The 23505-nt window shown below is 42.6% G+C and overlaps 2 protein-coding genes across 3 annotated transcripts in view; one reads left to right on the top strand and one right to left on the bottom strand.

Moving 5' to 3' along the window:
• Window positions 1-480: 480 nt before the first annotated feature.
• Window positions 481-12741, bottom strand: mettl14 (methyltransferase 14, N6-adenosine-methyltransferase non-catalytic subunit). The gene is made up of 11 exons (XM_027283671.1): window positions 12416-12741; window positions 10293-10381; window positions 10009-10096; window positions 8538-8615; window positions 6428-6515; window positions 6213-6303; window positions 5980-6121; window positions 5546-5638; window positions 1779-1895; window positions 1427-1637; window positions 481-1307 (listed from the first exon to the last, which is right to left on the bottom strand). The coding sequence occupies exons 1-11, from the start codon at window positions 12479-12481 to the stop codon at window positions 1000-1002; spliced, it is 1371 nt and encodes a 456-aa protein (XP_027139472.1). The 5' UTR covers window positions 12482-12741; the 3' UTR covers window positions 481-999.
• A 2721-nt stretch (window positions 12742-15462) lies between these two features.
• The window catches only part of prss12 (serine protease 12), a 40613-nt gene continuing 32570 nt past the window's right edge, over window positions 15463-23505 (top strand). Inside the window, exons 1-7 of one of the 2 annotated variants that reach the window (XM_019256973.2) lie at window positions 15463-16038; window positions 17471-17609; window positions 18493-18665; window positions 18754-18901; window positions 19478-19656; window positions 20461-20602; window positions 20688-20908. In XM_019256973.2, coding sequence (XP_019112518.2) covers window positions 15492-16038; window positions 17471-17609; window positions 18493-18665; window positions 18754-18901; window positions 19478-19656; window positions 20461-20602; window positions 20688-20908 — 1549 coding nt within the window. In that variant the 5' untranslated portion in view covers window positions 15463-15491. Of the gene's footprint in view, window positions 16039-17470; window positions 17610-18492; window positions 18666-18750; window positions 18902-19477; window positions 19657-20460; window positions 20603-20687; window positions 20909-23505 lie in introns of both variants that reach the window. The other variant, XM_010745713.3, reaches the window with a different exon arrangement.

Genomic DNA, 23505 nt, shown 5'->3' with positions numbered 1-23505 from the left:
ACAAACGGTGCCCCTCCCTAACTCCACCTAGGTGACATTCCCCCGTACATGCACAGAGAGCATGAACTGAAGAACAGCCAATCAGCTTTCACTTACCTGTCTGCTTATTTCTGATATATAACAAGCACTTGAAATCAACTATTATTTAACTAACTGTTAATTATCGGGGCGGTCGGTAGCGTAGTGGGTTAAGCGGCCGCCCCGTGTGTGGAGGCTATAGTCCTCACTGCAGCTGGCCCCCGGTTTGAATCCCGCATCGGACGGCTAATTTACTGCGTGTCACTGCCCCCTGCTTCCTGTCTATCTTCAGCTGTCCTATCAATAAAGGTATAAAAGGCAAAAAACAAAAACAAACTAACTGTTAATTATGGATAACAGTCACTCTTGTATCTCTCTAATTCGCTCGTAACTTTCAATCCCGCCTTTACTGTGATTTTTATTACTGTACAGACCAAGGAAAAGATGTAATACACAAACACGAAAAGTGTAAAGAATGTTTATTCAGACAATTTCTATTCAGTCTTAAGTAAATGCATGAAAAAATTATACAAAACAGAAAAGATTTTAAAAGATTTGATCACACTTCTGCTCGGGCCACACTGCCTTACCTCTAGCTGTGCCACTTCATACTGAGTTTGCCTTTGATGATGGGATTTTGTCCAAAGAAACATTAGGGGACTTTTAATTTGAAAAGAATACACAAGATTCTGAGTAAAAAACTTTTTTTTTTTCTTTTTTGTGACATATTTTACAGATACAGACACTGAAACTGAAGTAAACTGTGTCATTCTGCTGGCAGGATGTCAACATGACTAACAGCAGATAGGACACGTAATCTCTAGATTAAGCTGTAATTGGAGATTCATAAGGCATGTGTGACATGTTCTGCTTACGCAGGCTGGGTGGCTGCTCGTAACCTGTTAACATCGGGTGCCAAAATGCAAGAATTTGCATTACCAATTAGTTTCTGTTTGTGTCACGAGCCACAAGCTCTTTGCTCTAGCGAGGTGGAAAGCCCCGATGTGGCCCTCCTCTTCCCCTGAACCCTCCCCTGTCCCCACGGAAATTTGGTCGGTTTCTTTCACGGCCTCTGTCTCCGCCTCTTCCTGCGTTTGGTCCACCGCGTCCACCTCTGGGCGCTCCGCCACCGCGGTCAGACTTCAGCTTAGCCGGGGGAGATTTGGGCCGCAGCCTCTCAATTTCTTCAGTGCAGCCGGATAGGTGGGAGTTGGGCAGAGAAAAATGTGAGGCGTAGGCCTCTGGGTTAAAGTTACTGTTTGTCAAAGTAGGACCCACGGTCAGCCAACCTAAAAAACAACAACAACAACAACAACAACAACAACACAGGTGTTGAAAAACAAGAAGAGCAGGAAAGAAGATAATAAGAAAGAAACTTACAAAAAAGAAAAGGGCGAGTCCACCTCACCTGGTCTGATGGTTGAGTCTCGTCCAAACAGATGCAACCTCCTGCGGCCCAAACAGAAATGCTCAATGATGTGGAAGATCTCCACGGGCTTCTCCACATTTCCCATCTCAGGCTCCTCGGTGATGATCAAGTCAATGTCCACGTTGGCGTGGATGAAGTCGCCGTCGGTACTCCGGCGCACTGTTCCTTTGATTCCCATCAGGCAGTGTTCCTTGAAGGAACAATTTAATACGACACAATGTGAAATTTTACATCTACAGATTACAGCTGGGCCTGTGTGTGTGTGTGTGTGTGTGTGTGTGTGTGTGTGTGTGTGTGTGTGTGTGTGTGTGTGTGTGTGTGTGTAGTGTACCTTGGTTCTCTGGAATACTGCTTTTGGGTCGAGTGCTTTGGTCTTGCCTGGGTTATTTTTGTTGGTCTTGATCCAACAGATATCCTCACACCGCCGAAAGCCCCACTTCCTCAAACACTGAAATGGGTAGATTAGGAATAAGTCATTAATAAATGAAGGGATTATTAAGACATTAACACAATGCTGCATGCAAAGTAGGGCTTACTGAATAACACATCATATGTGAGGTTTTTTTTTTACTCTTGCTTTAAATTCAAACTCAGTTTATTGTCACATTGTAATAAAAATTAGGATTACACTGCTATTTAGATGTTTTAAATTATACGACGTTTGTTCCCTTTACTGAGACTGGCAGGTAAAGCAAAGGTGAGTTCATCACAACCAGTTTTTTGGCCTTTGGCTGCGATCAGCGACGACAACTTTACGCAAACTCTTTGAAGGTTGTTTAGCAGTTGGAGTGACAAGCGGACTAAACATGTTTCCAGCTGTGGCTACAAAGTGCCAACAATTAAAAGTTATTGCTGAGCCCTAAACAGAAACAAAAAATGGACTAGGATGTACTGTATTTTAATAACATTCCTGGCAAGAAGGAAGGGCACAGAGAGGGTTACTGAAGTGAACTTAGTAAACAAAGTTTTGTTTTTGACAGCTTGTAAATTAATGTGAGCTTGTTATCAGAAATGAGCTGCGAAATCTGCGAGATGCGGTCAGGAACCGGGTTTTATTTTTCAAAATATCAGACCATATTACCATACATACTCAGCGCTGAAAAGACATACGTCACGGCAGCATCAGATAAGATGTGACAAAGATACATCTGCTTGTCCAACAGCTTTCTGGAAGTAAAACCTGGGCGTTTCCATCTTGGGAGCTTAAACCATGAATAGTGTGGTATGAACACACGTACGTTCAAGGCTTTCAAAGCTATAATCACCATAACTAAACTGGTGAGCTGCTGATGTTAACGAGCAGTAAAAACAAACATAATTGCTGCGTTCTTCTTTACTGAAAATGAGTCAGATATTTTAAACATAGTTTCATGGTTGTGAGAGCAATCGACAGACGTCACAAAGTGAGCTCCGTCTTTTATCTGGCCAAACAATAGTTGCAGAAGCTGTAACGCACAAACTGTCACGAGGCCTCTGTCATTTTTAGCGAGCTTTGCATTCGCCTCCTTCTCAAGCCACACATAATTAGGCTGCTATTCTATCCACATCGTAATAAAGATGGTCCATTCTCGATACATATCCACACTGTCTCATGAAATAGTCCATTTCAAAACAAACTGTTTAATAAGGTTGTGGTTATCTTAACAAAACAAACTAATGCTGAGTTGTGGCTCTGTGACTGAGGAGCTGAGCGTTAAAATAAATAGTCCCACAGACCTGACACGAGTAATATTACACAAGTGGAATCTGGAATAACACGTACGCTACCTGAACTCAGTCTGCAATATTATTAACTTTGAAAGGTGACGAGCACTGAACAATAAGATCATGCCGGACATGATCATTTTGTTCAAATGCTTCCAAACCTTGCTCTTGGTGACGCCTGGTCGTCCCTTCAGCCTGCAACATTTGTGATGTGCGACTTAAAAACATTAACCGGTGTCTGCCGCTGTGCATCGTTTTTATGATATTAAAAATCTGTTTCTGCAAAACATCGAGTAAATACTCCAGAAGGTGTTACTACTTTTATCGTTACTGCTTATAAATCCTGTGTTTTAAGTGTACTCTTGTCAGTTCTTTGTTACATACAGCAAAAAATAAATGAATAAATAAATAAAACAAATCATGCGCTTGTCTTAGGCTACTGTAACTTAGCAACTACCACAACCTAAATGTTACAGAGCCTGAAACGGTGGCTCTGATCATGAGTCTAAAGGAGACTCTTAGCGCTCAAACGAAATTTCTGAAGGACGTTGACCTCTTCAGACTGTGTTTATGAAAGCAGCTATATTTATACCTGAACAAAAAGTTGTTTATCCGTAGCTTTTGCTAGATGCTTATCAAGATTGCTGTATTTCCTCCCTCGTGTCCAAGAGATTTGGTGCACAGCACTGCCCGCACTGCCGATAAGGAAGTAGACAAGATTTCTTAAGGGTTTTTTTGCTCCGTTTTTTTTGCTCAGTCATTGTTAAAAGGTCAGAAGAGTAAAACAGGATATTGTCTGTGTGAGAAAAAGACACAAAGAGCTGGCCCTGCCCCTCACACATACGACAGGCTGAGTGAGAGAGAGAGAGATCTCTTTTGGATTGAGAATCATGAAAATGCAAATTCAAAAATGCTCCCCCAAAACCTCAAACATCCCCCCACGTTCCCCCCCGGGGTGCATTGTGAACACAGACTGTAGTAACAGAAATGGACACAGTCTCTGTGATGCCACACATAGCTTTTCTAAACAGCCAGTGTGAAGCTCGGTGTGCTTGGCTCAGGTTGTCACCGGCTCAGTAGTCCTAATTCTCCGAAGATTGCAGACGATAACAGAAGAAGTGGGAGTCATCACTCAAGTGGAGTGGAAGTGGAAAGACTAAAAGGTCTCTCCACTGATATAATGGAAACAAATGAGATTATATCAGACAAGGCCTCGACTTTTTGAGACAGCTGACGAGCATTGGCCTTGGCCAGTGTTGTGAGTAATCTAATTACTTTTTTCGTGTAACTTAACTCATTAATTTTGTGCGTTAAGTAATCAGTAACTTCGTAATTAAAAAAAAAAAAAGTAATCCGTTGCTTTAGGAATTTCTCCGGATAAGAAAAGAAAAATTCCGACTGCAGCTTTTTGTCAGACAGTACTGTGCCACCTGCGGATGTGTCTGCAGAGTCTGTGATGATGCGTCTGTGCCCTGGGAGTCTCGTTCTTACTCCTAAGAGAAATCGACTGTCGGACAGACGTTTCTAAAATCTTCTTCTGCCACCTTTTAATCACTACTTTGAAGAGTAGATGATGGTAAAGTGAATTTAGGCCTGTGACACTTGAATAATATTTTCATAGTTCGGCTATTTGTCATTTGCCTGTGTGCCAGCGAGCGATTTTATTGTTTGTGTTATTTGGCCTGTAATCAGAGAGGCAGCTGTTAAAATGTCTGTTAGATCGTTATCTGGTCGTAACACTTAAATGCACTTTCATAACTGCATTCAGGAGATACCTCTGTTCTGACTGATCAAAAAATAATAAAATAATAAAACGCTATGTGGCGTATTGCCGACTGTCTTTCCTGTTTCCTGTTATTGTCCTGCAGAGTTAGTTTGGTTGGATGACTGACGTTATTCACTGTCAGGACGTCTCGGTGCATACAGGCCGTGTGTCTGTGTCAGTTCAGTTGCAGCATGTGCGAGGCGCTGCAAATGGCTTTTTATTTTTGGTAACGCATGAGTAATGTTACTTTTATTCATAGGTAACGCTGTAACGTAACAGATTACTTTTAATTGATGGTAACGTTGTAACCTAACTAACTACTTTCCAAAGTAACTATACCCAACGCTGGCCTTGAATTATTATTAGAATTACTTTGACTTTCGTGATGGTTACATTATGATATTTATATCAGGACAATGCTGCACATGCTTGAGTCTTATTCCTATACTCACACTATTTATATACTGTATGTATTTTATCCATGTTCATGTAGAATTGGTTCTAGAATGAATATAAAAATCTCCTGTTGCAAAACCTCATGAAACTAGTAAAGAATATGAGATATACTTTAGATATAGGGAGGTGTGTCTGAAATTTAATGTGCGCTTTAATGTGTGTGAGCATGTTACCATTCTCCCCAAGTCCAGGCCTTCACCAGAGCCACACCAGAGAAACACAAACGAACGTAGAGCCGATATCTCCTCGATTTCCAGCTTCATGATCTGCAACAGCACAGAGCAGAGAAGGGAAAGAGTAGAGAGTGAACACGATTCATGCAGTCTATTCATAAATCACTTAAACTTGTTGTTTCCTTTTGGCGACGTCCTCAGGTGGTCCTGTAATGACGGAATAGGATTGTTTATGTAGCAAGACCAAACAGGTCTTCACATCTGTACAATCAGTCTGGATCCTTGTCACCCCCTACTGGGAGAGGGTGGGCAGCCCTCCCAAGCTCTTAACATTCTTTGCCATGCCCGTATCGGTGTCAAACATGCCTGCCGTTTTTGTTAGAAGGTACATTTATTCACATACTAACACAAACCAGACAAACGTGCACACATACATCATCCCAGGTCCAGAAACGTTCAGTGTGGCTGATGCCTGATTCTCTGTAGTATTCTTCCAAGGGAGGCTCAAGCAGAATTACGTCAAACTTGCACTTCAGATCCTGCAGGTCGAAGTGCTCTGGGTCGGCCTGGAGATACCTGAACACACAGACACACACCTTAAACAGAGCTTTGAAAACAGTTGATGTCAGCTTGAAATAGTGAATATTTACTTCTTCATTTAACATACATGGGAGGTGTGTTGGTGGTGGAGATGAGCTCGTCCTTCAGTCTGATCAGCTCTCGAAGTTTAGGGTATTCTTCAAATCTGTCAGCCAAGCCTGAGTCGGCACAGAAGACAGCGAGGTCAGAACCACACACACACACACACACACACACAGGCATGTGCATGTATTTAATAACACAAACACACAAGCACACACATACACACACACACGCACTAACCGACATCTCTGATGAAGTTTTGCGGCCTGTGTCCTGTGTCGACAAAGTGCTGGCAGTAATCATTGTGCGGATTCAAACTCTGGGTACCCTGAAAAAGAACGAATGAAATAAGATGAGCAAGAAAAATATATATCTGCAACTTACACACGTATGTGATTAGATGGATGTATTTTAGTATACATATCCATCATATCCAGCATAACATTGCAATTTATATTGTGAATAAAGAGTGCTTTCTGCTTGAAAAGTCACACGGGTCAGGTTTCAACGATGGCTATTTTTATAACACTGACTGGATATCACATACACATGTTTTCTTCACCAGCATCATGAAACCGTACCTTCTGCACATTTAATCCAATTAAACTGGTAATAACCTAGAATTACAGGTTAAGAAACTTGGATCAAGTTGATGCCAGGCGATTCATAGGACTCTGTTACCTTCATTCCACTGACTCTGCTGACGTAAATACAAGAAAACATCCTTCCGAGCTGCCAAATAAAACTTGTCCTACCAGCTTTGGATCACAGGTTCAAAAATAACACTTGTCTATCTCATTTTTTTCCCACAGCGTGTGGCATGCGTGGCTCATGATCACAGCGTGCACATCAGAGAATGACACAGCAAAAAAAACAAAAACAATATCTAACTCTTTGGTATTTAGTTTTCACCGTTACGGTGTACATCAGTAGCATCAGTGGCTCGATATTATAAAGCACTCGTTAATGTCTCATTGTCAATCACCACATTCTGCAATAACTAGGTCATAAACGCTCACTAACCTCGAAATCAATGCTGTGACTGCGTTACTTGACCTGCAGAGGTGCCCCATTCTACCGCTGTTTCGTTTCTTCTTCACACTTATTAAACCGTTCTGGCACACGGCAGCAGTTAACCCTAATTATAAGTGACAGGTTACGCCTCGGTAAAAAAATGAAGGTATGTTGGGGCGCACACTATTCCCGCCTGTGTAGGTATGTTTTTGTGAAGTTGTTCCGGGTCTGTAAGTATCCAAACAGTTTACCATCCTGAATCTTACACCTCATGAAGCAGGCCAGGCTGAAAACTAAGTGTCAGTATTTATATGAGCATGTCATACAGGATTATAACTTTCTATGATCCTTCATAAAATATAATACAAGACAAAAAGACAAAGACAAAACTTTGTTCTTCTACCACTAAATGGGAATAAAAGCTGTGCATCTCAATACAGCTACGTTTCATTTAAAGTGTGTAACTCATTGCTTTAGAACAGGGTCTGTTCATTTCTATAGTTGTATGCAATAAACTCTAAAACGTGTCTATTAGTGAATTAGTTAGTTATTAGTTAGTAAGACCTTGCTGCAGAATGAGTCTGAAAGACTTCGTCTAGAGTTATTTGGAGACTATAATCAGTTGTAGCTTTGAATGTAAGAATAGACAAATAGATATTTATAATAAGTGTTATTAAGGGAGATGACTCTTTGTTAATGGCCTAGTAGTTGTAGATAACAGAGGATAAGCCCGTAATTAAATGCTTGCGATAATGGTGATCAAAACTGAGTCACTGCACCTGAGTGTAATGACAAAGGACCATTATTTAGAAGTAGATCGATAAACGAAACCAGCTTCAAATATGCAAGTCTTAAAAACACAATCACGTCTTCACATGACTGCACGCAAACAAGTTACAGTTATGTCCTGTTCTAAGGAGTGTGACTCAGAGCTCATGTTGACCCACCCGTGGGAATTTTTAGACTTCAGCCTGCTTTTGACATCACAGTGAAACAATGAAAAACACCTAATTAAACCTCAGTAATAAGTTTGCCAAAACAACATTTCCTGGCAGGCTTCAAAAGTCATGAATTAAATTGTTGAGTTGAGTTGGTAGAGCAGCCGCCCCATGTGCTCAGTTCTTGCCGCGGCAGCCGAGGGTTTCGAATCCGGCTCTTTCCCCGTTTCTCTCTCCCCACATTCCTGTCACTCTTCAGCCGTCTCTATCAAATAAAGCTCAAAAAGGCCAAAAAATATCTTTAAACAAAAAAAAAGTTATTTAAATTTAAATGAGTGCGGCGAGATGAGAGAGATTTAAAAGAAAGTGGAAAAGAAAGAGACTGCAAGTTTTCCAACCTTTAGAAAAGTACTCGAGTCCTTGTACACCTCTTCGTACGGGTTGCTTTCATCCGGCTGCTGCACTTCCACCTCGTCCTAACACACAAACACAAACAAACAAAAACACAATGAGATTCATATTTTTTGTCGATAACCAGTACCTTTATCTGTTGCGCTCCAGCTCTCATCATCATAAAGTTACCCATAGTAAAAAAAATAAATAAACCGGGATGTTGGATTGATAATGCAGGAAAATAAACAAAGATATCATCACAATCACTGATTGTGGGTGGTAAAATGAACAAACTCACAATAACAATCTGACAATGGCGTGAATTGGTTAGGCCTCGTATAAGGTGATCAAAAACAGCCACACACGGACTTGCCAGGCAATATTTAATAGATTCATTCCATCCTTTGGCCATTCCTTGGAATTAATTATAAAGAACAACTCATAGTTTTATTATTAACTTTCAGAAGAACCAACCAACAGCCAGATATCCTGTGTGATAAGGCCCATCACTGTCAGAAAACACGAGGAAATGAACAAAACTTGTTTCCTCTGCGATTCGAGGAATCGCAGAGGAAACATTTTAATTTTGTTTTTACATGCCGTAAATCACTGTGACAGTTTGTTACGGCTGCCGCCGTTTCGCCCCACGCATATGTGTGGGTAGTGTTTTTTTCCCCAATAGGTAAATGCAGGTGTGCAGTTGCCGGTCTCTGGTTGGCCCCAAACTGGAGGAGGCGGGGACAACAGTTCGTCAGCTGCAGGGCCCGGATTGGTGCAGCATCTTTCCTACGCCGCCAATGACAGCGCCCCCGCAGCAGCATCACCGGCATTTAAACGACAGCCGCCCGAGCATCGTGGCGGCTTCACTTGTTGTTTGTGTTTGTGAGCTCGCCTCGTTCGGATGTATCACATGATACTCGTTTGGTGTTCATATGTATCAGAGGATACTCGTTTGTTTGTGTTTTGTAACAGGAGGTTTTGTGTTTGGTTACTGGGACTGGGCAGGGGTTAGTTTAGCTTATATCTACTGATTTCACGTAGACTATTTCTGTTAGCCCCATTAGATTTAGAAGTGCTGTTTTGATGTGGTTTTGTTATTTAGAGTTAGACTTAGTTAGTGAGGTTTTTCCTTTCTCGTTTGATTTTCTAGTTAGATAATATAGGCTCTGTTTAGAGTTCTCTTTTGGTTATATTTGTTTGTTCGTTTAATCAGCACTTGCTCGCCCTTAGTTCCCTTTTGCCTCACCTCCTTTTGTTAAAACAATCTTAAAACTTTCATTTAATAAAACACTTTTGTTTAATAACCTTTACAATCTGGTTTTATGTTACTTCCTTTCATACCCCTTTACCAGGTCGTAACACAGTTGTTGTTTTTACATTTGTTTATTGTTATCGCTGCATACAAAAAGGTGGATGCTCCTTCAACCTGCGTCGATCTGATGAGTCACAGTTCGTGATAGAAGTGATCTCACTCACCTTTTGTTCCTCCACATCCTCCTCCGTGTCCTCACCCTCCACCTGCGCCTTCCTTTTGGAAGATGCTGCCAAACTATCAAACGATGACCTAAGATATCACAGACACAAAGTCAACAACATGTTTGCACCGCCAACACAAACACCGTGTCCAAAATTAGGTGAAGCGCTCGGTTTGGCAGCAACTTTGGTACGCAAAGCCGTACTGTGATTCTCACGCTATTAAATTTTTGTTTTGGTGCAGGCAAAAAGGGCGTATTAACTTTTTAAATTAAATTTAATCTTACCTGCATGTCTCTCTTGTCTCCTCTATCTCTTTCAGTTCATCTTTACTGTTTAGCACAGCTCCAATGCTGTCTGCGCTTTCAGCTCCCAACTGTGACAGACAGACAGACAGACAGACAGATAGATAGATGACTTTATTAATCCCTGAAGGGAAATTAGGTCGTCATAGCAGTCCGGTATATTTGAATACAATAAAAATACAATAGAATCAAATAGAAGGAGAAGAGATACTTTTATTCATTTTTTCACATGCATTTTAACCTAATAGTGCAACAACCACACACATACAAAGCGGCATGTAAATGTGGAGAGAGGTGGTGGAGTGATGGGCAGCCACCCAGAGCAGCTGAGGGGGGGGGTCGGTGCTTTGCTCAAGGGCACCTTTGGTCCATACTGGACTTGAACCAGCCACCCTCCGGTTCCCAAGCCAAGTCTCTATGGACTGAGCTACTGAGGTAGAAGAATTAAAAACACAGAATGGGACAAGGACACTTAAAAAAAACACGAGATAAACAGGTAGGTAAGGTGCAGATGATGATAATAGTTGTAAATGTTATTGTTTATAACAGCATCATGGTCACTTTCTTTGCAATACTCTTTTTATATATCATGCCACTTTTATCCTCAGTCTGTTTGTACTTGATTGTTTTTCGTGTTTATTGTTGTAGGTTATAGATATTTCTGTCTTTGTTTTTCGTGTTTATTGTTGTAGGTTATAGATATTTCTGTCTGTGTTTTTTTGCCTTTTCTACTTGTTTCTAACCTTTCCTCTGCTGCTGTAACAAGTAAACTTCCCCGTGGTGGATGAATAAAGTATAATCTAATCTAACCTATGATGATGATAATAATAATAATAATAACCATGAATGAGACGTATACAGACATATATTTTCTCATCTATTACACAATGCATACTGCGTATTCATTCATAAATTAATACTTAATTCCATACAGTGTATGAGCATGCTCTGTCTCCATGGAGACCTGGCTCGGGAATCGGAGGGTGGCCGGTGTCGTGCCAGTATCTGATTTCTGGCCTTGGGCAGTAGCTTTTCTCTGGTTTAAATGGTCATAACATGCAGATACACACAACTGTATTATGATGTAATTATAGCAAGGGCGTGCTGACATTTGTTGTTATGTAATTCTTACAACTGTGGCCAAAAAGAAGTGTATTTTGTACGTGACAGACACGTCTCTATGTGCTTGATGACTTTGTTTAGCCCTGTCTTTGAAGATTAGATTAAGAAGAAGAAGATATACTTTATTAATCCCTCGATGGAGAAATTGTTTTTTCACTCTATTTTTTTATTTACATGCATTTTAACCCAGACACACACACATGCAGTACAACGGCATAGACATGCAAATGTAGAGAGAGTTGGGGGGGTCAGTACTTTGCTCAGGGGCACCTCGGCAGTGCCCAGGAGGTGAACTGGCACCTCTCCAGCTACCAGTCCACCTTCAATATTTTTGGTCCATGTGGGACTTGAACCGGCCACCCTCCGATTCCCAAGCCAGGACCCCATGGACTGAGCTACTGCTGCCCCCTTATGATTTATTGGTGGGTTTTCAATAAAGATGAATAACTTTTGCAATGATCCTCATTGTTTTTTTAATCTGATCTGGGCTCTACATAGCATTTGTTTCCCATGTTTGGATGTGTTTTGCAGTTTTGCAGTCATAAACTGACTGAAGTAGTCAAGTATAGTTACTAAGAGGTGATTTCTGCTTAAATATGACTTGATCTAATTCATAATATAAAGATCTGAGCTCACAGGACAGCTTGAAATTCTTTTAAAAAGGACCATCACAACACAAAATGGGTATTTTTCTCCTTGAAGGCCACTTAATATAATATACTTCTGCCCCTAAATAATGACAGAGATCCGATTCTGGCACGACACCGGTTCGAGTCCAGTGTGGTCGGTGCACTGGAGCAAGGCACCGAGCTCCCTAACAATACTGCTGCTATCTGCACCTTTTACACACACTGTAAACGACTCACAGGTGTTAAATACTTTATATTATAACGCTTAAACAGCGTTAACGTGTTGACATCATTCATTCAACGTTAGCCTCCCGCTAACAACAACAACAACAACAACAACAACCGTCCACTCACCTGCTGAGCTAACAGCTGCCGCCTGAGTTTCTGCCGCTCTCGGATCTCCTGCAGCCGACTGTTCATGTTCTCCTAAATGATTATTAACACACTGTTTATCCGAGTTAAACTGCAAACCGTGGCTGTACGAGCGCGCTCAGCTAATTGTGTATTAGCCGCTAAAAAGATTCACAATGGGTGCACTCGTTCTGTACACCGGGGTCGTTTGATGCAGGTGGAGTTAGCGGTGAAAAAAAGGTGTTCGGGACACCTGGTTGTAGCTGTTTTGTTTATATTGTATTATACGTGTATATTAGTGTTTGGTAATCAGTTGGAGCGAACAAAGGGCTGTATTGCATGCTGAGTCCGCCTAGTGAAGCTGTTTTCGGCATACGCCGGTGTTGATTACGGGCGAGTGAACGCACGCGGCTTGATGACGCCACCATGGAAAGCCTAGAGGGTCATAATTCATTTAATTTGTGTTTATAAACGCCTTTTAATATCCACCAGGCGTTTAAATCAGCAATGTGTGATATTTAAATGTAAGAGAGTGTAAACTCAGTTCAGTGTGCATGGTTTATATAACTTCAACTTTAATTATTTATATAGCACCTTTCATACAGAATTGTAGCCCAAAGTGTAAAAACAGAAAATAGGCAACAACTAGCATTTGCATTGAAAAACTAGAGATTAGAAGAAAAGTAAAAAGCATAAAACTACAACAACAAAACAAATAAGAAGTCAAATTAAGACCTATAGGGTAAAAAGCATAATTTAAGAACAGTTGCAGTAAAAGTAGATAAGACCTGTACAGTAAATAAATCAAATCAAATCATATTTTATTTTTATAGCCCAAAGTCACAAAGTACATTTGCCTCTGAGGGCTTTACAATCTGTACAGGGAGTGACACCCTCTGTCCTTAGACCCTCGGTTCGAGTGAGGAAAAACTTGCCCACAAAAAACCTTTAACAGGGAAAAAAGGTGGAAGAAACCTCAGGAAGAGCCACAGAGGAGGGATCCCTCTCCCAGGACGGACAGACGTGCAATAGATGTCATATGTACAGAACAAATCAACAGAGACATTCTGTACAATTACAATGACTGAGATACAATGAGATAAGCACCAGAGATAAAAGTAACAAGGAGTGATTAGGACCTAAAAACTCAGCAGTATAACCAAGTATTTTCTTCAATGAGGGTGATAAACTGAAAAAAACAATGTCACAGAGGGAGATCATAAACACTGCCTGAGTCCTTCCAAAGACTTTAAAGTCCTCTTCTTTTGTCTGCCTGTTCTACTACACCTGTGGACCCGCACAAACCCAATCCCAGTCCAGCAAATGAGCAGGAGCCTATCCGCCTCACTGGTCCTGCACACAGACATTAATCTTCATATTCACATTAATTCCAGCCAATAATTAGCATAAAGGAAATACACTGTATGAAAAGTGACAGAATGATGGACAAGGAAGCTGAGATGAGTTAATGTGGGTGTCCAGCAGTCCGTCTCCAAAAGTATGAGAAGTATTCTTTCCATTCGGACACACAGAGAGTGGAGCGAGCAGTAAAAGAACATCTGGGGGTCAGATAATGAATCAGGCTCATTGTTCCTGCACAAATTCTAGCACCACAGAGATATGCATATTTAGCAACACCACACTCTCCTCTAATGTTATACTGTGTGTATTTTTTTGTGTGTGTGTGCATGCCACTGTGTTGTTGGTGAGTAATTTATTTATTTGAAATGCAAAAGTTGCACTTTACATCCTGCAGCCCAAAGTGCTCTGCGTCAGCCTGGAGGTGCCTGAACACCCAGACAGATACGCCTTGAACATAGCAATAGAATAGAAATGTCTTTTTACTTCATGTATAATCACCAATCAGGTGAATATTTACTTTCTTTAGTCTTTAAATCATTCAGCCAATCCTGAATCACGGAAGACAGCGAGGTCATCATGTTTCATTCATCATATTTGCTCCATGAGGGGTGACCAATGTAAATGTCTGACAGCCATTTATTGCCTATGGATATATTTGTGCAACATAACTCAATACACAGTCTTAAGCACATTAACATTTTATTACAGACAGTTAACTGATAACTGGAAAAACAGGGGCCACAAATTAAGTGAGAGGTGTCCGGCGTCCTCTCACACAAGTGTTTGAGTGTCTGACACTTCATTTCTGGTTAATTCTGATGCATCACTTTCAAAGTCCTCGTTCACTTTCAACATGGACGTAAAGGAAATAAACACAGTAGTACTGCTGAATGCTGCTTCAGGTCCACCATGGTACAATACCATTATGGTCCATCGTAACCATGGCAACGATGATGTTGAGTGACAGACAGCTTGCCAACTCTGATTTAATTCTTCTACTAGTGTGTCTCCTGAAACTCTTTATTATTATTATTATTATTATTATTATTATTATTATTATTATTATTTCTCAACTAATCTCATCTAACTCGAATGGATCCAGTCAGGTAACTTCATTTTTTTATTTATTTTTTCTCAATTTAGTACCGCTGGACCAGAATGTGATGGGCAGTGACAGATTCAATAGTAGTTAATAATAATATGGGCGTTACAAGACGGGGCGCTATTGTCCCTCCAATCACTGGAGGCACTCTGTGCACCGCATGGATCACATTCACCTCGTATCAGACAGTGAAGTGCGTCTCTCAGGTCTCTCACACACTGAGAGAGAGAGAGAGACCGACTGCAGTCATGTTGAATCATTCATCCATCATCATCTGCAGCATCACTGATGTGACTCCAAAAGGAAAACACAATAAACCGCATTTTTTTTAACTTTGACTTAGACCCATGGCTCCAAATAAAGTAGCATAAAGAGAACAGAAAGGTTGAAGACAGTCATAGAAATGATGAATCCAAACAAAAATAACTTTTGAAGGAAGAATAATAGGCTGAAACATGTTGGTCATGTCTCAATCTTGGCAGCACTTTTGCAGCGAGGTTATATTATTTATAATAATTATCACAAAATACCATAAAAAAAAGATTTTATATGAAATTACCACATCAAATGAAATGGTAATAAATCCCAAAATATGGGGAGGAGGGGGTTACAAATATGTTATTGGATTTTCGTTGGGGGGCAGCCTGCCCATCAGCCCACGTAAATAGGAGTTTCATTGATCCGCGTCGCTTCTCCTCTCTCGGCTTCACTCTGGCCCCTCGGCTGGCCGATGAGGCTGACTGGAAATCATCGTCTCCTTCAGCTGATGATCGGAGCCGCCGTCTCCAGCTTTGCCTCCACACCGCACACCGCGCACACAGAAGAATGAATTTGTCATTTCTCGCTGCTCTCACAGCCGCACTTTTGGCTGCGAACAGCGGCTGCTGTTATTCCAGCAGCGTCCCTTCATTTATCCTGCCGTTCACCGACTGCGTCCAGAGCCGTGGGAAAGACGGTTTCTACCGGGGAGCGATAGACGTCACCGAGTCCGGCGCACGGTGCATGAACTGGACCGAAGTGGCCGGCTTCAAGGAGCGCTACCCGGATAAGGGGATAGGGGAGCACAACCACTGTCGCAACCCGGACGGAAGGATCCGACCCTGGTGCTTTTTTAGGAACCACAAAGGCAGAGTGGACTGGGGGTACTGCGACTGTAAACAAGGTAAACATGCAGGCCTGGCATATAGTATACTGTTTTTATAGTGATGGATGATCTAATATATTTAAATATATGTCGAAACAAGACAAATATGAGCTGAAATCAAATAAACTGAAAAAAAAAATCAATGCAGGGTGCCTCAGATTTATTAAATTTGTAATATTTTGCTATTAATTTGTTATTTGGGCTGATAATTTGTAATATTTTGCTATTAATTTGTTATTTGGGCTGATGAAGGGCAGAGCAATCTGCTGTGTTTGTTCTCATGAAGTTGACAGGACACACCTTCACTATCCCATGCGTGACTATGCAGATGGCAAGTCTAAGCACATCCGTGCTATAAATGAGTGCACAGGTATTTACTTAAATGCTGTGTTTGGCAATAACAGCCTGAGGGATCATTCATGTGAATAAAGTGAGCGGGGGTTAAAATAGTCTGACCTGTGAGGGCATCACATGATCAGTACCTGAATCAAGCACACAAGCTTGAACTACTACATGTAAGTGTGGCTGAAATGACCACAGAGTGGACACTGTATGAAAGGTAGAGTAGTAATAGTGTGAGTGTGTGAGAGAGAGCGAGAGAGTGGTGAAAGGAATGAAGTGTGTGATTCCCATCTGGCACCAGACATGCAGCCTGTGGTATTTTTAGTCCTTGGACTGTGGAGTTGGCTTGACATGGGGTAAATTATCTTTCGGTAATTGATACATTGATACATCGATCCAGTTATTAAAGATGTTTGGACCATTACGCGGCTAAAAAAGACACCTGCACGCTGGCACTCTGCACCTGTGTGTGCCATAGTAACCCAAATATATTAAGCACAGAGAAATGCAAACACACACACACACACACACTGTAATCTTGTCTTTTTGACTATACAGTGTGTACTTCTGTATGATGAGGTGAAAAAATATGACATGTGTGTGAGGAGCTAAATATGTGTCTATAAAAAAGACAAGCAGTGAGGCAAACAGTTGTACTTTCTTATACGGCATCTTCTATTTTTTCCTCTGTTGCTTTTTCTGTCTTTTTATGGACGAGTTGTGATGTGACAGCACACACACACACACACATGAAATGTTATGTGACGTATAGACTGAAGTGAAATGAGAACATCTCCAGCTGCAGCTGTTTTTGATGAAGACAGGTTCGCTGCCTCATTTATAAGACAGTTGTGCGCCCGTGCGTGCGTGTCCTCCTGTCATCTTTACAGAATCAAACACACCCCTTCCTCTTTCTTTTTTCCTCTCACGCTCGGATCGAGCGGGCCTTTCATCCTGCCACCTTTAATCTGTCTCTCAACGCCCCTTACACGTTGAAAGATTTTGACATGGTCTGACGCATCTTTTTTTTTTATCTCTTTCAGATCATCCTTTATCCTCCACTTTGTGCTGTTGTGTTATCATGCGCCTACTTTTCTCCAACCCTCAGGCTCTGTGCGTCTCCACGGAGGTCGCTCCAAGCTAGATGGCAGGGTGGAGGTCTATCTGGGAGGAGTGTGGGGGTCGGTCTGTAGCGACGACTGGGGGGACGAAGATGCTGCAGTGGTTTGCCGACAGCTGGGCAAGGGGTGAGCACACACACACACACACAAACACACACATACATACATGCGTTCAGACATGCACTATCTGCCTCTCTCCGCCTGCCCCTCCCTCCCACATACATATTTGGACACAGGTGCAAGTACAATCACCATCTGCCGTATAAATTCACAATGTGAAGCTGCCTTCAGAAGGTCTGACAGATGGCAAGAGCGTGATGGAAATTTGGTGGGAACGTTAGAGAATTCATGCTCTCTCTCCACAGTCTTTGTACTTTTCTTGTGTGACCCTTGCATTCCAACCCCCTCCCATTCCCCAGAGGTATTTAAATACCTTAAGTGCTCAGCTATTTACCTTGTTGCCAGCTCTCTCTTTGTCTCTTTATCTCTCTCTCACACACACACACACACACACATGTGCGACCGTCTCAAATTATAAGGCGCTTTCATGCTAGAAGAAGAGCCACTGATTCGCTGGGTCTTGAGGGAGCCTTCATGAGGATGTAGTCAGTTGCGAAAGCGTCTGATTTCCCTGGAGAACAGAGACGTTCTGTGCGCTCACTACACATGTTGACACTAACACCAGCGCTTGGCATGCATGCTGACATGAACACATGCCTGTGTGTGTGTGTGTGTGCGCATATTCACACAGGAGTCAATGAAAATCCGCAGCGGAAAGGAAAGAGGGCAAATGTCAGCCATATGTCAGCTGGAATGGTTGGTGATGACTTTAACATGAACCGTTATTGAAAGCTGTTGGGTGTAAAACTGCTGACCGTGTTGGCCCTGGAATGACAGATCACTAACATACATGCTGCTTTATTTCTTGCTTGGAGATTTCAGGATTTATCCTTAGATATAAAAAAAATTAAATGTTCATCATCTTGTTTGCTTTTTGATCCCCTTCCAGGATCTCAGGTCGTGCACGTGCAGTTCCCCTGTTTCGTCCGGGCATGGCCAAGCTCCATTGGAGGGCGGTCCATTGCAAAGGAGATGAGCTAGACCTGCTGCAGTGTCCCAAGACTATCTGGAACGGAGGGGAGTGTTCTCTGGCTGCAGCCATCACCTGCACCCAGCAGCAAGGTGAGACACATAATGAGAGCTGATGACTTCACAAAGACCCCCATAGATTCCTAAAATAGACTATTTGTGAATGCATGCGTTTCAGCAGTAGTGACGCTCCCTATACGGCTGGTGGGAGGTCGATCGGGGTCAGAGGGCACAGTCGAGGTCTTCCACGCAGGGCAGTGGGGTTCCATATGTGACGACCAATGGGACGACAATGATGCGGAGGTTGTGTGTCGACAACTGGGGCTGAGGTGAGGCGGCACCTACGAGCAGATATCAATGTTCATGTCCAACCATTAATTTCATTAGCATATAGAAGTATAAGTGAGGAAAAGATAAAGTAGAAAGCTGAGATAAGTTGATGTGGGTGTCCAACAGTCCGTCTCTCCCTCCGACTGTCTCCAAAAGTATGAGAAGTATTCTTTCCATTCGGACACACAGAGAGTGGAGCGAGCAGTAAAGAACATCTGGGGGTCAGATAATGAATCAGGCTCATTGTTCCTGCACGAATTCTAGCACCACAGAGATATGCATATTTAACAACACCACACTCTCCTCAAATGTTACTGTGAGCACTTTTTGTGTACGCCACTGTGGTGTTGGTGTTGCAATGTTTATGTATGCGCGGATGTGTGTGGCGAGCAATTTCTTCATGAATCAAGATCTGAAATGAAGAAATGTTTATTCCATTCAATTTCCAGAATACACAAATACGGCTTGTGTATAATCTTGTTTGTCAGGGCCAGTCAGTACATCTGTTTTTAATCGAATCAGTATTATTGCAAACCCAATCTTCTATTCTTCTGTACTGCCTCTTTTCTTTGTAGCGGTGTGGCGAAGGCATGGGGCCAGGCACATTTTGGCAAGGGCTCAAGCCGTGTGTGGCTTGACGAGGTGCGCTGCACGGGCAATGAGCTCACTCTGGAGCAGTGTCCAAAAAGTGCCTGGGGGGAACACAACTGTCTGCACTCTGAGGATGCAGGCGTGTCCTGCAACCCTCTTACAGGTAGAACGACACTTGCCCAGCATTGGCAATCCATCATTTTCAGACACGCAACTGGAATGCACACATATTTTACATACACAGATATGGAAGCTCCAGGAATTCGCACCTTATCATGGCACGTCAGGTTTCCATGACCCCTGAGGCTTTGTTGCTGGAGTCAAAGCAGATATTTTCATAACCACAGTCTAACTGATAACATTATTAATGATCCATTTACACTTTCTGGTGCTATGACCATGGCATTGTGCTCACTGTGTTACTGGAATTCCTGAAGTGAATAGAGCAATCGTTGATGTTTTTAGTCAAGCTTATGCTTTTCATGCTACGACATGAAAATCTGAGAACCTCATGCGAAGGGGGCGATTTGAAAATGCTCCCTTCCCCGCTTTAACTCCCTCGTAAAGCCAGTGAGACATTGGAGGGGAGCTTTTAGGAAAGCGCATGGTGGCCAGGCTTCGAAATATGGAGGCTGACCGTTGCTCACCCTGAGCAAACAATGTGGGAAATGTTCTGTGTGGTCTCACAGCCAGCACACAAGGAGAGGAGAAAGAGTCTGGTGTGAAGTCCTCAGGCATGAACCCTGCCCTGAGACACTGGTTATTCAGTCTGAACAGGATCTCCCAGAGCTTTTTTGTCTTGCAGCCAGAAATGAACACTAGTCGTATCTTTTCTAAAGAATTGAAATGCAATTTGCAAAACATACAATGCCATGAGTAAAACAGCAGTGAAAGCCATGAATTTTCAAGTTTTCAAATGTATCCTTTTTAGTAATGTCTTAAGCCTTGTCTGTCTTTTCCTTTCCAGATGGCACTCTTAGGTTGGTAGGAGGTGCAGGCAGCCATGAGGGACGTCTAGAAGTCTTCTACCGTGGTCAGTGGGGGACAGTGTGTGACGACGGCTGGACACTCACTAACACACACGTGGTGTGCCGACAGCTCGGTTACAGGTAATGTGAAGCGTTCATACATCCAGACTCACCCGTGTTCAATAATTGTGTGTGAAATGTGTGTACACGTGTGTCTACCTTACAGATCTGGGGAGACTCTCCTTTCTGAAGGACTAGATATCACCTCGGTCCCACGCTTCGGTTTGGGGTCGGGTCCCATTGTTTTGGATGATGTGAGCTGCACAGGGAAAGAGCCTGGCCTGTTGCTGTGCAAGAGGAGGGAGTGGCTCCGTCATGACTGCACACACCATGAAGATGTTAACATCGCATGCAGCCCCGAGCGCAGTGGAGAAAGTCTTCCTCTCAGTAAGAAAGCATCTTACGTACTGTGCATAAAAAAGGTTGCAGATTATGGGATAGGCTCAGTATTAGTTATGTAGACGCTGATATTATGGATATGGTCACAGAGAGCAGTTACTTGGAACCTTGAAATGTGTTGTCCATGTGGGGTGTTTGAGGTTAGAGGTGGAAGGTTTACAAGTTAGCAAGCACATGTGTGGGGAAGCTTTAAACTTTTCGGACCAGAAAATCTGCTCATAATGCAGATATGTCCCTTCATAAATGGTAATGACCTGTCTCAAAAACATCCAGTCTGATCTCAATTGCTTTTAAAATCCGGCGGGACAGTGCATATAATCCAGCATTGTTGCATCTCTACACTGGTTGCAGAGTTGAATGTGTACTTAAATCACTTTTATAGCCTCCTCTTAGCTGAGTTCCACCTGAGATACTCTCATTGTTAGTGGAGATTTAAACTATCAGGATTTGCCATCAGGATATGGAACGGTGGGCGGCGGTTTGCTGGGGGAGCAGATCATCCAGCCAGATGTTGGGGAGTATGGTGCCTTGCTCAAGGCCACCTCGGCCGTGGCAACGAGGTGGACTGTCACCCCACCAGCTGTCAGTTCACCTTTCAAATCTTCGAGCAGTGAGAGCAGGGATCAAACCTTCGGGTTATTGGACGACCCACTCTGCCACTGAGCCCACTAGCCGGATAAGAGGATAGTTATATGCTATATGTTAGTTAGAACATTGTTTAAGATCCTTTTTAACAATACATCATTCCAGAAATGTGATATTCCTCCTGTACTTAAATGACTGATAGACACACATGACTGACTAACAGCTTGAAATGAGAACTGCAGAAGCCCAAGAGCACACATGCTGGTACTTTATAGGCAGGTGAAGGACATTAAACCAAATGATGAAAGTGTCTGTGATTCCCATTCCCTTCATAAAGCCAGGTAATGGACGTGTAAGCTGATCTGAAATCTCTTTCTAAGATCTCTGCCAAACCCAACCTGCATTCAATTGGATCTCGTCTTACTTGGAAGAGGAAAGACAGCATTCTCCAAGAGACAGATACAGCGTGATGTCAGTCCTGCTAAGTCTTAATAGGCACAGCTGTTAGCCGGCTTGTCCTGCCTTAATAACCTGTAAAGTCATCGTGATTAAATGGAGCGACTGCAAACCTTTACCTAAAGTCTCCCTCATGCCACCATCCTGCTGTCGGCCGACACATGGCACAGAACCCGTGTTACTGCAAAGCTGCACCTCTTGCCTCTTTATAAGACGATACTGAAGCGTTCAGTTGTGTTACTACTTGCTGAAAGCTGGAGGAAGGGCTGACTGGCAGCACCATTAATCAAGCCCATGTCTATTGCCTCCAGGCACCAATAAAGATGTGTAAGGACAAAGCTGAATGAAACCAGTAGTGGCTCAGATTGCAGAAGTTACATTCTCTGCCATCTATCTTGATCATGAATGTAACGTAATGTAATATGATAAGTCGGGTAAAAGTCACAGAAAGGATACATCCTGGTTTTTATGTCGTAAGTGATGATCAGTTAGGGTTTAGGTAGCTGATCCTGTTTGGCAAGAGGCTGAGGGCCGATCTCGCTCCGCACCCAGCGAACACCCACTAAAGAATTTTGTGGCGTTACTACATCGCGTGGATGTGTGTGTTTGTTTGTGTGCACTCCTTTGAGTGTTTGTGTGTATGTCCCTAAATCCCTCCTTCCCCTTCAACGTGCCACAGGCAGATTGGTTTATGTTGCCTTTGGAAAAGGAGCCGGAGCAGATAAGCCAGGCTGCGCTTTGAACTCTCTCTCCGTCACATTAGGGTCGTGTCTGGGCTGCAGTGTAATGTGTCTGTGTGTTTTTTCTGCATCTGTGTGTGTGTGTGTGTGTGCTGAGAGAGGGCAAAAACAAAGAGTGTGTTTGTGTTCCTAAGCGAGAGGACACAGATGAACATTTCCTCGATAGTCGACACCGACTAAGAAGTAAACATTCCCACAATTAACCCTCCTCCCCCTCTGTCTTAATCCCCTCTTTTTAGAAGTCTTATGTCCCACACACACACTCACTATTTGAATCATTCAGCTCAGTACAATCACAGAAAGCTGCAAAACACAACAACCAGCTATGTAAAGCTATGTATAACAGCTTAAAAAAAACGGACACTTGGCACGAGTGTAAACTGATCCTGAGACTGTCCACACATGGAAAAGACATTGGCATTCACTTAAATGAGATTAGTATGTATGTGTGTGTGTGTGTGTGTTTCTGTATGACTGTCTGGACATCTGTGTGCATACAAATGGTGATGGATCGTTTGAACGTAAAGCCCAGACTGATTTGATTAACGGTGTGAGTGCAAAAGATTCGCGGGGAGAAAGAAAATAGAGAGAGGGGAGCGTGGGAAAAAACACACGGAGGCAACGAAAATAAATGATCTTTTCAAAGTGATGGCAGTCTAACAAATTTTCCCCCCTCCTGGACACACAAGTGGTTGCATGCATGAAAACAGACAGGTGTTGGAGCTACTTGTTTTGTAAGGGGACGTGAGGGCACATGCAGCATTCGCTCAGCGCGTTAAGCCTGGAAGATCAGGTTTGTTAAGG

Source organism: Larimichthys crocea, chromosome X, assembly GCF_000972845.2.
Source record: "Larimichthys crocea isolate SSNF chromosome X, L_crocea_2.0, whole genome shotgun sequence".
Taxonomy (NCBI): domain Eukaryota; kingdom Metazoa; phylum Chordata; class Actinopteri; family Sciaenidae; genus Larimichthys; species Larimichthys crocea.
Note: the sequence above shows the minus strand (reverse complement) of the source record. Positions and strands in the feature narration are given on the sequence as shown.

Excerpts from the sequence above, each read along its gene's own strand:
- mettl14 (XM_027283671.1), bottom strand. The coding sequence starts at position 12,481 with ATGAACAGTCGGCTGCAGGAGATCCGAGAGCGGCAGAAACTCAGGCGG. Across the intron at positions 6,122-6,212 it reads ACCACCAACACACCTCCCAT|GTATCTCCAGGCCGACCCAG; the intron begins GTATGTTAAATG and ends CTGTGTGTTCAG. Across the intron at positions 1,638-1,778 it reads CAGTATTCCAGAGAACCAAG|GAACACTGCCTGATGGGAAT; the intron begins GTACACTACACA and ends TGTTCCTTCAAG.